Source organism: Mya arenaria, chromosome 8, assembly GCF_026914265.1.
Source record: "Mya arenaria isolate MELC-2E11 chromosome 8, ASM2691426v1".
In the NCBI taxonomy this organism is placed as follows: domain Eukaryota; kingdom Metazoa; phylum Mollusca; class Bivalvia; order Myida; family Myidae; genus Mya; species Mya arenaria.
The window spans coordinates 35,691,103-35,704,890 of record NC_069129.1 but is presented as its reverse complement, the minus strand read 5'-3'; the positions used below and the strand labels follow the sequence as shown (position 1 = coordinate 35,704,890).

Sequence of the window (13,788 nt, the reverse complement as noted above, 5' to 3'; positions counted from 1 at the left end):
GTCATCTCCTGGTCAGGCCCAACCTCCATGTCAAGTTTGAGGGCCATGGGTGCAGGCATTGTTGAGTTATCACTCGGACAAGCTTTAAAATTATTTTACCATTAAAGGTCACTGTGACCTTGACCTTTGACCCGATGACCCCCAAAATCAATAGGGGTCATCTACTGGTCAGGCCCAACCTTCATGTGAAGTTTGATGACCATACGTCTAGGAATTGTTGAGTTATCACTCGGACAAGCTTTGGTCTACCGACGGACATACCGACATGCCTGTGCAAAGCAATATACCCCTCTTCTTCGAAGGGGGGCATAAAAAGAAAAAGTTAGAAACAACCCGCATGCCGCACCCCATAACCCACCCTCGATAGGGTATGCCTAGTGTATTTCTGGCCACCGGTGACCAGAAGAATTCTGGTTTTCTACTTACTAAATTTTTAGTTTACCAGGGTTTTAGTGTACTTCCAGCCCTCCTAGTGTTTCAATGTAACCAAGAGAAATGAATTTGAGATTTGAATAAAACAAAACACCTTTTTGGACTAGTTGACCGCAGGATTCCGTAAGCAAGCTTTTTAGCCGCCATTACCTGGGCCGAGGGGTGTTCTGCAAAGGTTAAGGCAGGTCCCCGGTGTGACATTGTGCTCCTGTGTATTTGATGGACGCCAACCTTAATTGGTTAGTTTTGCGCTAGGGGATAGAAAAGGGCGATAATTCATAAGAACTTTCCTGTAGGATTTTTGCTTAAGGTGTCCTGAACAATAATCAAAGTGCTGAAAGCACTGATGGACTATGGCTTCATTTAGGGGAAAGTTGATAACCATGTTCTAAGCATTAAACAAATCGGCTCACATCACAAGGGGTCACTGTTTAATGGGCTAGCTTAAACTTTAGACTAAAACTGCTTGCAAGCTGCAAAGGAAATTTTAAAAGTGTGGGTAGAGGGAGGGGGGGGGGGCTAAAATGTTTAGTCAGATAAAGTAGTTCTTTTGAAAATCTCAATGTCGTTAAATCAGACCTAAACAAATTAATTTACGTGGTTGGCGTATGTTAACCAAAGTACACATACTTCTTTAATTTGATTAAATCATTGTATATCAAAGGTCTGTTATTTGCAGTTTCAGAGAAGATTTTCAATGATGTAATTATATCCTATATAGAAAACCTGTCAACTCTTTTTCAGGGGAGCTTTAAACCACAGGGCCATACTTTGGATACTATTGGTAAAAGACATCAATAAATGCAACAGTTGGCCATTCTTGTATTGTCCTCTGTCTCTGTCCTGATAGCTCCCTATCTCAATAGTTGCAAATGGTTGTAGGTTCATGATTCTCCTGGTCATACAGAAAGTTGTTGAATGTAGAATCAAGAAGCTTTCATTTCAGGCACTCCGAATTGAATAGAACTGTACCATTTGGAGTGCCTAGAATTTATAGGATTCCTAGGCAACATGTTTCAGGTGTTGCAGTACATTTACTTTACTACAAATACTTTTACCCGCCCTTGTAAATCTAAAAAAGCTTTCATTTCGCAAAAGTAGTTCATATATTAAACTATAATAAGGTTGCTAAACCAGAGTTTGAATAATTCTGATATCTAGATGTGCCTTTTAATTGCAGCAATTTAATGTCCAACTCATGATGTCAATTGAGCTGGTTAAGCAATACTGCATTTCCTTGGTGTGGGGATTGCTTTATTAACTTGAATAAACCAACAGTTCTTGTTGGAAAGCACAATGTATTAACAATGTTACATGCAATTTTTTGACATGACTCCATCCAAGCCTTAAATCTAAGATCAACATGTACTTGGGGCTATGTGTTTTATCAATGAGAACTATAAATTATGTTCAATTTAGTGCCACTTATGATATATCATTCCACATGCAAAAACACTAGAATTTTCTTTAAAATCACTAGCATTAATATCCTATGTTATGATAAAACCAATGCCAAGTTGATAATTTGAAAACACTATAAATTTTATCTCGTAAGGGTTTGACATAGTCTTTCTAGACAGCTGGACTTGTTTTGCAGTTACTTTGAAAATCTTCAAAAGCTAAACTGATCAAGACTGGAGCAAAGAACTCACAATACCAAAAGGGATTTTAAAGACTTATGAGATCATTCTCATATCACCTATACCATTAGTTTTTATCTACAAACTTAAGTCAACATAAAAATGTTTTACATTAATATTGCAATGAATAAAACATATTGCAATAACATAGCAATCAAGTATGATCACTATAAGCCTAAACATGAGATTTCAACATTTTACAGATAAACAATAAATAATTTTACTTAATAATTTTCTCGATACTTACACAAGCTGGAAAATGGTCTTTTTTTGAATACTTCACATAGTTCATGGCTTTCATCATTCAAACTAACATTTCGCTTGTTATTTCAATATTCAATGATTTTGTAAACATTCATAAATGATGGTTAAAATTAAGATTCATACTAATCATGCCTACCAAAAACAGCTGACTGACCAATTAGAATCAAATTTCGGTAGGGCTTATTGGTGGTTCAGTGAAATCAACCATGACCTCCCACAATCTGCACTGATAAACAGTAGTAAATGCATTGTTTTCATTGTTCTTATTTTCATAAAGTTAGAAAACAAGTGCAGTGAATAAAATTTATTCCTTATCACTGAGAAAAAGTTTAGAATGAACGAAGCCGACGGTTACATTTAGTGGGATATCAAATCCTACAAATGTATTCATCATTTTATGTAACCGTATTTAGTATAAATGTTAAAGTTTTGAAAGTCTAAAAAGTTTCAATTTTTGTATATTTTGTGCTTCATTTAATTTCATTCTTTGAAATTTGTTTTCATTCTTTGAAATTTGTTTTTCTTAGTGTTCAATCCCAAGCATACTTGTTCACATTTAAGTGCAAGACAAGTCTCTAAATTATGATCTGAATAAATTTTTATATCAATGTTAGGTCACATAAAAGATAAACAATGTATTGTGCTTTTTAAAAATAACAGTTTTTCATCTGTTTAAAATTATTTCAAATGCTGTGCATTGAAATTTGATTATGAGTTTAAACTATGACGGGAATAATTCAAGGGAATGTTTTTTTTGTGATTTCTAGCATTAAAATTGTCTGAATCGCATGAAAATTTATCAATTACGTAAGGTACCGGGTATTCTCAAATTGGTCACACTTGTTGAACGTTGTACTGTCTTCTTTTTGTTTGTCTCAAATTTAATACAGCATTGGCTTCACTTGTTGTTTATTAAAGGGACTGTACACCAGATTGGCACCAAAAAAGTTTTTTTTTCTTTAACGAATCATAGGACATTTTTTAATAAACTATTTTACTCTTTGATATCGTTATTGTAAATAAAATACCAAAATGTAAAAAAAATGCAGTGCAGTGTCGAATCCACTATGCTATTCAGACTTATTCTTACTGGGTGGAATTTCCAGATATATACCTAACTCGTTTAAATCATGTAATAACATCAACAGCAGATTACGCATAAGGAATGAATTATACTCGGAAGACATACAATGTACCGATTTTTTTTTTTAATGGAAAAACACGAAATAACTGCTATGTGCATCATCAGTTAGTAAGTTTCAATGCATTAATTGTACACATCGATACCAAGTTAATGTCAGGTTTCTATAAAAAAGAAAGTTTTTTTTCTTTTTCATTATTAATTAATTGAGTACAGCCCATTTAAAATGTACCTTATAATGTCTGTGACTTATCAAATATGTAATAGTAATGGTCTGCAACCAAGATTTGTTTGAATTATCAAGGTTTCAAACTGCATTGTGTATGTGATTGGAAAGCTAATCTTGAAAGCTCCCTTAGTATAATTTTTTTAAAAATAACATAGACCCTGCAAGGTAAGGGATGATTCATAAAGATTTGCACAGTTATTTATGTATAATTGCATTTATTGATACAGGTTACCTTTTTCAAATCTATGATTTAGATTGCAAAGTATAACTTATATAAATAAATATATATTCTTAACTTCGAATAAGTAATTAGTTAATTTGTCAACTGCGCACCAAAACATTGAATCTGAATGTATACGCAAGCTTATGCATCAGTCAATTGTAACCATGCACCCCCCCCCCCCCCCGTCCAGGGAATAGCGGGGACTTTTACTTTCGGTCCAGCCAACCCAAGCTAAAATCCCCGCCCTGCAGGGATGATCTGATGGCAAAGTTCCCACCAAATCCCCCCCAGCACCCAAGGGACATTAGGTTAATCCACATCCGCACTGTATTTTCCACGAAGACCTGGTACTGCGGGGCCACCTGAAAGGTAAAAACACGACCCATTTCCCCGGTATACCCCCGGATGTGGGGGTCCTGGTTACAATTGACTGGTGCATACTGATCCATAGTAATCCAATCTCATGCCAAGACGATTTCTGGTCTGACATTGCCAGGTACCGTATTTTCTCGACTATAAGACGGGGAAATTGGGTCCCGATTTTTACCCCCAAAGTAGGGGACCCGTCTTAAAAGCGAGTCGATAAAATATTAAAAAAAGATTCAAGTCAAAATCAGTTAAATTTTACATAGGGTATTCGTCTATCCAGTCTATCGTCTGCTGATATAAGTATGGGGCAATTAAGTAAACAACAACACGAAATCTCTTCACCGCGCGTGCTCTGACGTCACACAGTGTACCGTTATATCTGCATTTTTTCTCATGGCGCGTGTCAGTATAATTAGTATGACAGATATATCAAATCAATAAATTGGAATGTTAATATGATGTAGGTACCTAACTGTCAATTTGATTAAGCAAAAAAATGACAATGCGAATATGAATCCTTTATGTTCGTCGCCAATCAAGGGACAATATTGCCTAAAGCATTATTGCTAAACAAACACCTATTCATGCCTCGGCTTTTCGCAGTTATGTTATTGAAGCCATTTATTTTGCCGAAGAACTTCATTGGTGTCTTCAATAAAAAAATAAACTAAAACAAACATATGTTGTTATTAATTAATTATTACAATTTCGATAAGTAACGACCTGTCCTGCAAACTTATGTACTCATTTTTAACCTACCTCCAAATAGAGAGCTCACAGTTGCCCGCCATTTTCTTTGAGTAAAACAAAAACAGTTACCGCGAAAGTCGATAATTGTCCGTTGAGCTTGAACATTTTTACACATTAGGAAGAATTTTAGCATTTTAGATTTGCTTAAAAATTGACCCCGTCTTATAAGCGAGTCGAAACAAAAAGCACCAGATTTCATAGGCAAAGTTAGGGGGCCGTCTTATAAGCGAATCGCCTTATAGTCGAGAAAATACGGTAAGTTATTCTTAAGCATAAAAAAAACCTGGACAGCATTTTAGAAAGGCTATTGTGAGGTTATATCTTTATTACTTCACTATGCCACAACATTGATTACTGATTTTCATTCTTGGCTAGGAAACAAAAAGTGAGCTCAAAGCGTCTTCAGAAAAAGAACTTCATGCACCAGTCAAATGTAACCACGCCCCCCCCCCCCTTCCAGGTCTGGGGAATACTTTGACTTTCAGTCCAACCAATCCCCTATAAAATCCATGCCCTACCCTGCGGGAACGAACTGGTGGTAAAATCCCTGCTAAATAACCTCACACCCCAAGGTTCTTAGGTAAGGGTAATTCCCCGATATATTTTGCCGGAAGATAAAACCATCGCAATCATCAGGCACTGCAAGGACACATGAAAGGTGAAAACACTGCCCTTTTCCCTAGTATACCCCGAGGGGGTGGTAACAATTGACTGGTGCATAATAAGAGTAGAAATCAAAAGTGAGTAGGCAAATGGCGATGGTTTATCACACAATGTCATTGAACAAAATGTACTTACACTGACAATGGCTCCAAGACTTTTCTATGCACATAGGTAAACACTCATCATATTCATAAGCCAGATGCTGTGCACATATTCATACATTTGGCTTCATTTAGAATGAAACCTTCATTTAGAATGAAACTTCATAAATAAGTATGCGCATATTTGATATTTCTTTATCTCCATTTTGCAAAATTGAAATCACATGATTTTATCAAACGAACTTGTATTGCTTGAAATTCTACGTGACAAATTAAACATGCTATCCAAGATGACAATAAATCCGTTTGATGGTGGTAATCATTCAATGGCGACTTTATTGATAAATTTCTTCAATATAACACGTATAAAATTCACACCATCAGCATCCGGAAGTAGTGATAACATGTACATGTGTGAATCATTCGGCCGCTTTGATCAGAGTGAATGAGTCAATACAGTAGACTGGTACCCGAATTTACTTTTCCTCAAAAACACAATTTATAACGTTATACAGGTACGCGGCATATGGTTTTTATTCTACATTAATAGTATTTAAACAATCAATACCAAAAATCATGCTGTATTTAAAAAAGTGCTGAGTGCCATGCAATGATTAGTTAAAAAATAAACTTTGTATTTAAAGAGAAAATGTCACGGAAACATGCAAATTATGTCGAAAAAAAGAACAGCCCTGTTAATAAATTAATACCAACATTCTATACAAAGGATAACAATACTTTTAAAAAACCCAACAAATATCCTGGTTGTTTACTACTTAGACCGCACGCTTGATTCGGTTTACGTACCCACAAAACATTTCGAATGCGCGACGGGCACCGTGGTTAGCTGATATTGGTCTCTTTTCGGATAAAAGAGAAAGCGGCTACCAGTCTATCAATAAAGAGCTTTGAACGGAAAATGTCGATGCGTACTTTTCCAATATGTTCATATTCTTATTGCATTTAATCTGACAGTATGCAAGAACATTCATGTAGTTAACCCGATTAACTCACTCGCTACGTACCCATTTCTTGTGCTTCATTAAAAGAACATACAATTAGCTTGTCTTGTTAGGAGCACTATTTTTATTGGATGTTTTCATTGTTATCAGTTCTGGTACTACTTTGATTATTCAAATTCGCTAACAGCAATCCAATCAAAATACAGCGTATGAATACATTACGTCAGTGAACCCCCAGATGCGGCTTGAAAATGCAGACATCGCAGTTATGGCTATGAACTAGGCCACAAGTGCCCTAGTCCAAAAACCGAGGTTAGAGGGGGTTAAGATAGAAACCCACCACCTAGATAGAATCGACATCGCTTTGTTGGCGAGGTATACCCCCAGTACCAACATTTTTCAGCTGGAACCTGTAAAAAAGGTTTAGTTGGATTGAGACCAAACAAATGGCATATTTTTCTAAGCCCAGAAGAGACCTACAGTACACTCAACGAGTTAGACCTACTATTCGTTTCTCTCCGCGGATTTTGGCTATCACAGCCAACAATCCTCTGAGTTTGAATTTAAGGCCCTCGGAGGGTTATCAGTCGACCGAAGAATAACGAACGCGGCATTCCTCAGAGGGCTTAACTCCGTGAAACTCTGCGGACACTTTATAAGAATCTATGCTAAAGTAATTTTTTTATTAAAATTTTCAAGCGATTATGACGGCTCCAGTAAATTGCCATTATTCTTTTTCCTCTGCCCATTTTGCATGAAGTTAGCTTACCACAAGAAAGCAGTCATATTTCACAAGTTGCACATGCATCTTATAAACATGCTTTTGCTAATGACTGAATACATTGATAAACATTTCACCCGAGAAAGGCTAGGTTACACATTTTCGGAAAACCAGGAGGTCAAACACGTGTTCACAAGTTCACAACACATGGTTGAAGGCCTTCTTGCCTTGTTTTCTGTGGAAATTTCCCTAAAGCATCATAGCATATTCTACATTGTATTGATCACGCGCTTGACGTCACAGGTCATGGTTCAGAATCGTGTAAAATGTCGGCTGTTTTATGATGCAATACAATTAGTGGCACTACTTTAATGATTCAATGTTTATTATTCAAGACAATATTCAATTGGCGTTTATGGACACAAATACAAATTAAACGTTGGTAAGAATCTTTTACAATTAACAATGTGCATTTAAGCATTAATACAAATAACTTCTGAACAAGAATGATTTCTTGCTTATCTGATTAGACACAGAGTCATAAAATCAGACAACTTCCAACGCTATCGTTCATATTAAACTCGGCGGTAAGCCAGCCACTTGGAGGAACTCGGGTAGGATTTTAGCGAGGGCAACAGTTTTACCCTCGGACGAAATCCGCGATCATCGACTTTATCCCTCGGAGTGAGCGAGGAAAGTGGGTCTAACTCGTTGAGTGTACTGTACTTAACCCTAAGTGGTTATTTTTGCTCTCCAATGTTGACGGGTCCCGTGACCTAGTTAGAGGAGTAAGGTTAAAAAAAATAATTAGCATGGCCTCCTAGGATATCTAAACTTAGGTTTACCCCCAAAAAAATTAAAACTCCACTAACCCCCAATTTTTTTACATACCAAGTTGCTAGTGCAATAGTGAACAAATTATTTTGCCCATACCCAATCATTATCAGTTGACCAACAACAACAAACTGATCTGCATCACATAAGAGTTTATAAGAAACAATATCAGATAGTGTTGTGCTGATGATCGATTATAATCGACAATTGATCGGAAAGGCCTACGTCGGCGACAATCGATAGTGAAATTTGAACAATCAATTACAGAAACAATGGACACCACCGCTACCGACTACCAGTAAAAATTTTGTCATTAAAATATGTTTTGTTTCTGGTTAATACTAGTTCAAATGCTAAGGTGTTACTACTATGTTAAGTTATCTAGTAATATTCTTATCAAGTCAGTAAGTCACTATAGTACCTTATTATACATTTTCTTTGTAATTTAACTGCTAGAGGAAGGGTTCTCAACTTCTCATGTTTGTGGTTTAAAAGTGATTTAGTTTTAAAACAGGTTACCGTTTATTCTTACCATGTATGAATTTATTTTTCTCAGTTTTCTGAGAGAAAATGTTCTTGAAAAACATAAAATATTCAATTGCTTGTAGTACTTGTTACTGACTGCTTATTAAAACGAAATTTAAGTATTTCTTTGTGTTTATTTTACAACTGTATACAATACTAATGTAAGACAAATCTTAGAGCATGTGGTCTCATGATCGGTAATAGTAACTTGTAAACACTAAAGGATAGTTGCGTTCTGAATAAATAATGTAATTTATACAAAGAAATGTACAAACAATATTGTAAGGGAACATTGGTGTTTAAAGTGACACTCTTCTTCAAAATCAATACATACACATGTATAAAAACATGTATGTTTTGACGGATAAACCTTGAACTACTTACTAAATAATGAGGACTCAGGTTATGGAAAAGATTAATAACAGATAACAATATTGTAATCGTGTATTTAATAGATGAAAACGCAAAAACATTAAATGATTGGCGAATGCTAAAAGATTTATTGTGGCCTACTATAGTCTCATAAGGTAGAAATACTGTGTTTTTATCATTTCTTTCAAATTAGACTTGGTATCCTTCATAAGAACCATGTTTTCGTTATTTATCCATCTTTTTGAAATATTAAAACAAAAGTATTAATTATGATAAATCTTATGTGGGAGTAAGAGTGCATCTTTAAAACTGGTGCATGTTCTCTATCTGTAAGCGTTAAATATCTTGACCAAAGATAATATAATTAAGATTAAATTGATTAATAATTGATCAGTTTCATAAACCGATTATCGATAGTAGTTTTTCAATCCGATTCCCAACACTAATGTCAGGATATAATCACTATAGGCAAAATTCATTCATTTTAATAAAATATATGAAAAACATACTTTTGTTACTGTCATTTAGTGATCTATTTCCATGTATTATACACATAAAGCTGCTTTGCATTGCAGTTAGAGTGCTTGCCATATGCAAATCCATCATTGGTTTATTTGTATTTTTGTTGTTACTGATCTAGGTCAGAACTCCAAGTGAATTTCAGGCCAAGATCAATAGAAACAGATTTTCATTGCAAGGAAGCCTTTCCTGTTATTCTTATGAAGACAACAAACTGATATGTTTATTATGCATGGGGGATGAACAAAAAAAGTCATGTGACCACAAATGCAAACGCCAGTAGTATTTTGGCTCGATTGATCGTCAATCCAGGTAAGTTTCTTATTAATATATTTGTTTTACAGGAGGGTCCGTTAAAGTGACATAGTGAAAAAAAGAATGCATTGTTTTGTCTTTTGATCTGTGTATTGGTCACCATTCATAATTGCATAGTTTCCAAGAACACTTCGATACAAATAGTGTCCAGGAATGCAAACGCACGTAGCTAGTGTTAAAATGTCATAGCTTTAGACAAAAAGCCACATTATTTTCGAAAGTATTCCTTTTAGTTGCTAAATAATGCCACATATTTTCATATTCACATATTGTGTGTTATGTCAATATTTTTTTCGCGATGTGGCAATTCATAATAGGGCTCTAGAACCATCATAGTCGAATTAGATATTAATTGATACAAACTTAATTTCAAATGAGATTTTCATCGAGTTCTGTGGCGTTCCTTACAAGAATCATGTCATAAACCTTATGGTCGACGACATAGCTAGCAGATTGCTATGTGAAAAAATGGACCAATTTTAACACCTGATCAGGATAGGTGGCTGCAAGCACATAATAAACACATAATTTGTTAAATTGGGTCTTCTGCGACCTACCACTACACGTGATTAGACCGATTGAAAGCATAATATGCTATTTAACATATATCGAGTGGTCTGATGGTAACTAGGACACTTTTATTAGGGGTAATTTTTAATGTGTGAATGACCCAAGAATGTTTGTGTGTTACAATTTCTACAATTTTAACTGACTTAGTTGTTTTGGACCGAAATTATAAAAAAAATGAGAAAATTTGAGACTGATTATTTCGACACTTTTTAAAACTTAAATCGGTCTGGCTTGGTCAAAATCGGTCCAGACCGGCAAATTGCCGGTTTTTAGAAGCCCTGGTCAAAACATATTATCACGTCATAAAAGTAGCAAATGAGCTAGGCTCAATGAGTTCATATATATTTATATATATGTCTAATTACATGATTGTTAAGGTGTTTTTGTTTTGATCAAATGGTTATAATAACCCATGATCTAAATAAAATCTTGAAATGTTAATAAACAAAAATCAAAATTACACTGAACGAAATTTAATAGCATACATTAAACTTCAAATTACAAAGTACACGTATCAAAAAAAAAAAAAAAGCACATATGAATATTAATTAGCATTACTAAAATTGCACTATTTTCTGCTTGTAGTGCCACCATTATATGCTAACTCGACACCTGACACAGTATACATTTGCGCGACTTGCTGTCGGCTACTCATTTGAAATAATTCCACGCTGTGGACTTTGCGGGCAGCCTAATTAATTGTGATATATGTTTAGTTGTTTACTCTTCAAAATTTTACTTCAGAATGACAGTTCTTTATACTGTAATATTGTTGTTTACCTCATTTATATTCCTAATTCCTAATTAAATATATCCACCAATCAATTGTGATGAGCATTGCAAAAATACGCCAATTAACGAATCAATGCTCGAAACAGTCCTTCCTCATTCGAAACAGTCCTTCCTCATTCGCTCTTCAACATAATTTTTTTGGTGAAAACTCTTTCATTGATAAACAATATAATTGTGCAGGAAATGTACCGCTATCAAAACTTCACTCATTGACATCAGTGCTAATTGCAAATTAGTTGAGACTTTATAAATCATTGTCATTTAACTAGTAAGGGTCAATTGTGTACATAGCAGGGATTAGAGGAACCATACATGTTCATTGTCTTGTTTGCAACATGCCAGTAGTGTTAAATTGTCTGTGTATCCTGTATTTTGTGATTTTTTTTCAAAATAGTGAATTTGTACACGGGTACTCGGATGATCGATTGAGTACTCGTTGCTATCCCTAATAAAAAGATATTCTGGTTTTAGTGGGAACCAAACCCACGCCGGTACAGTCAAGGAAAAAGTAGAAAAATGACAACAAAACTACACGCCACCAAGGACTCTTACACAAACGCAAGTCTTTTGTTGAAACAAGTTACTTACACTATTCAAATTCATTGACTTCAAAGACAATATTTCAGCATATATAAACATTTGTTGAAGGGTTCCAGACGTCAGTATCTTAGTTTTAACACTCTTAATGATGGTCCACACTTTATATTGTGATACAGAAGAAGTGCATTTTACAAAAACATGAGCAAGTCCCTTTAAAGAAAATGTTACATTAAGTTAATGATCTTAGATTATACATTAAGTTAATGATCTTAGATTATACAACAAGTGGTCACTATGAAGGCTGATTCACAGTCACTTGATATAGTGACTAATCTTTCTCACTTGCTAGGGGAGGTTATTATCACAATTAACTGTTTTCTATAAAATGTACAGGGTTTCTAGGTAGGAATGTCACAAAACAATAACTGTGTAATCTAACAATCCCAAGGCACAAGCCAAAATATGAGTAATAATCATGGAGTTTGATATCATTTAGCACCACTTAAAATAAATCTAGGCATAAAAGCAAAAATATTTAAAAGGTCTTCTCTTTCTATATTCACTTAGGACTCAATGCAGACAACTGTCACTGCAGACATAATAACAGCAGGAGATGAAATATGTTACACACCTCTCAAGACATGTGCTCTGTTGACATACATGTTGCATGTTTATAACAAAAGATCCACAAGATTGCGCTTTTCATTGCTCAAGGTAGAAAAGAGTGGATATTTCAGGTAAATTTGTTCAATGACAAATCAAGGGCCATAATTCTTATATCAACTAATCAATTGGCTTAAGCGATCTCGCTAATAATAAACTTTATATATATTATGTCCTTAAGCAGTGCCATTATGCTTGATGATAGCAACGGCTTATTGCTCAAGATTGAGAGAGGACGTTAAGTGAGTTTGGTAAAATTTGGACAATTTGAGGGCCACAACTCCCAAGTGACTTCAGTGCTTGTAATCAAGTTGGTCATAAACTATGTACATATGAAGTATTATCAATGACATGGCCTTCGATATTTACTTGCTTCGGATCTGTTTGTAGTTTTCCCATTTGTTCATCTTTTTAAAAAAAATGTTGTGTTATGGGTTGATAGGTTTCTCAAGTTGTGTGCGATATTATTTAATTCTTGAGCAAGTATTCATCATATATAGGCACCCATATATCAGCGAAGACATATGTGTACTTTTATAATGAAATGAGGTTAATCTGACAATATACAAAAACAATGATCACTATTTTTCAACTGTTTAGAAATTAGTTTTAACCTCCTGATTGAACAAACTAACCTGATTGTAAGTTTGGTAGTCCAACACTATACCACAACGTTTTCAAAAGCCTTATTTTTGTGTTTTTTAATCCAAAACATTCATGATCCAAGCTGTACTGCCTATATTGTATGTGCCTACAGCCCATCCGCTATGGATGATATCTTGCGTGTATATATGCAAACCAATGTAAACCTCAGGTCGGGCTGTGAGAGAAAACTGCATTCCTGCTCACAAAACCGTGGCTTACAACTGTCAATTACTCAATACCAGTCCTATTTATAAGCCATGTGGTTTACTACAGCCTATATACTCCATAGACGCTAATTGGCATTTCTCCCACCGAAGTCAACCGAGTCAACGCAATAACCAATATTGTACACTACAGTACTTGAAGTAGAGATGGAATTTCATTAACACCAGGACAGTCAAATTCAGTGAATTAGTTAGTCTGTTAATTTGTTAAACTTCAATTCTTACCTCTTCTTGCATTTCTTTTTGGCATTGCACTAATTAAAGGCTGATAGTTGGATTTCATTGGCTGGAAAT

At 34.9% G+C, this 13,788-nt stretch overlaps 1 protein-coding gene across 1 annotated transcript in view; it reads right to left on the bottom strand.

Moving 5' to 3' along the window:
- LOC128242850 (uncharacterized) overlaps positions 1-13,471 on the bottom strand; it is a 71,722-nt gene extending 58,251 nt beyond the window's left edge. The window contains exon 1 of the mRNA XM_052960228.1: positions 13,261-13,471. Coding sequence (XP_052816188.1) covers positions 13,261-13,387 — 127 coding nt within the window. The 5' untranslated portion in view covers positions 13,388-13,471. The remainder of the gene's footprint in view (positions 1-13,260) is intronic.
- Between the last annotated feature and the right edge of the window lie 317 nt (positions 13,472-13,788).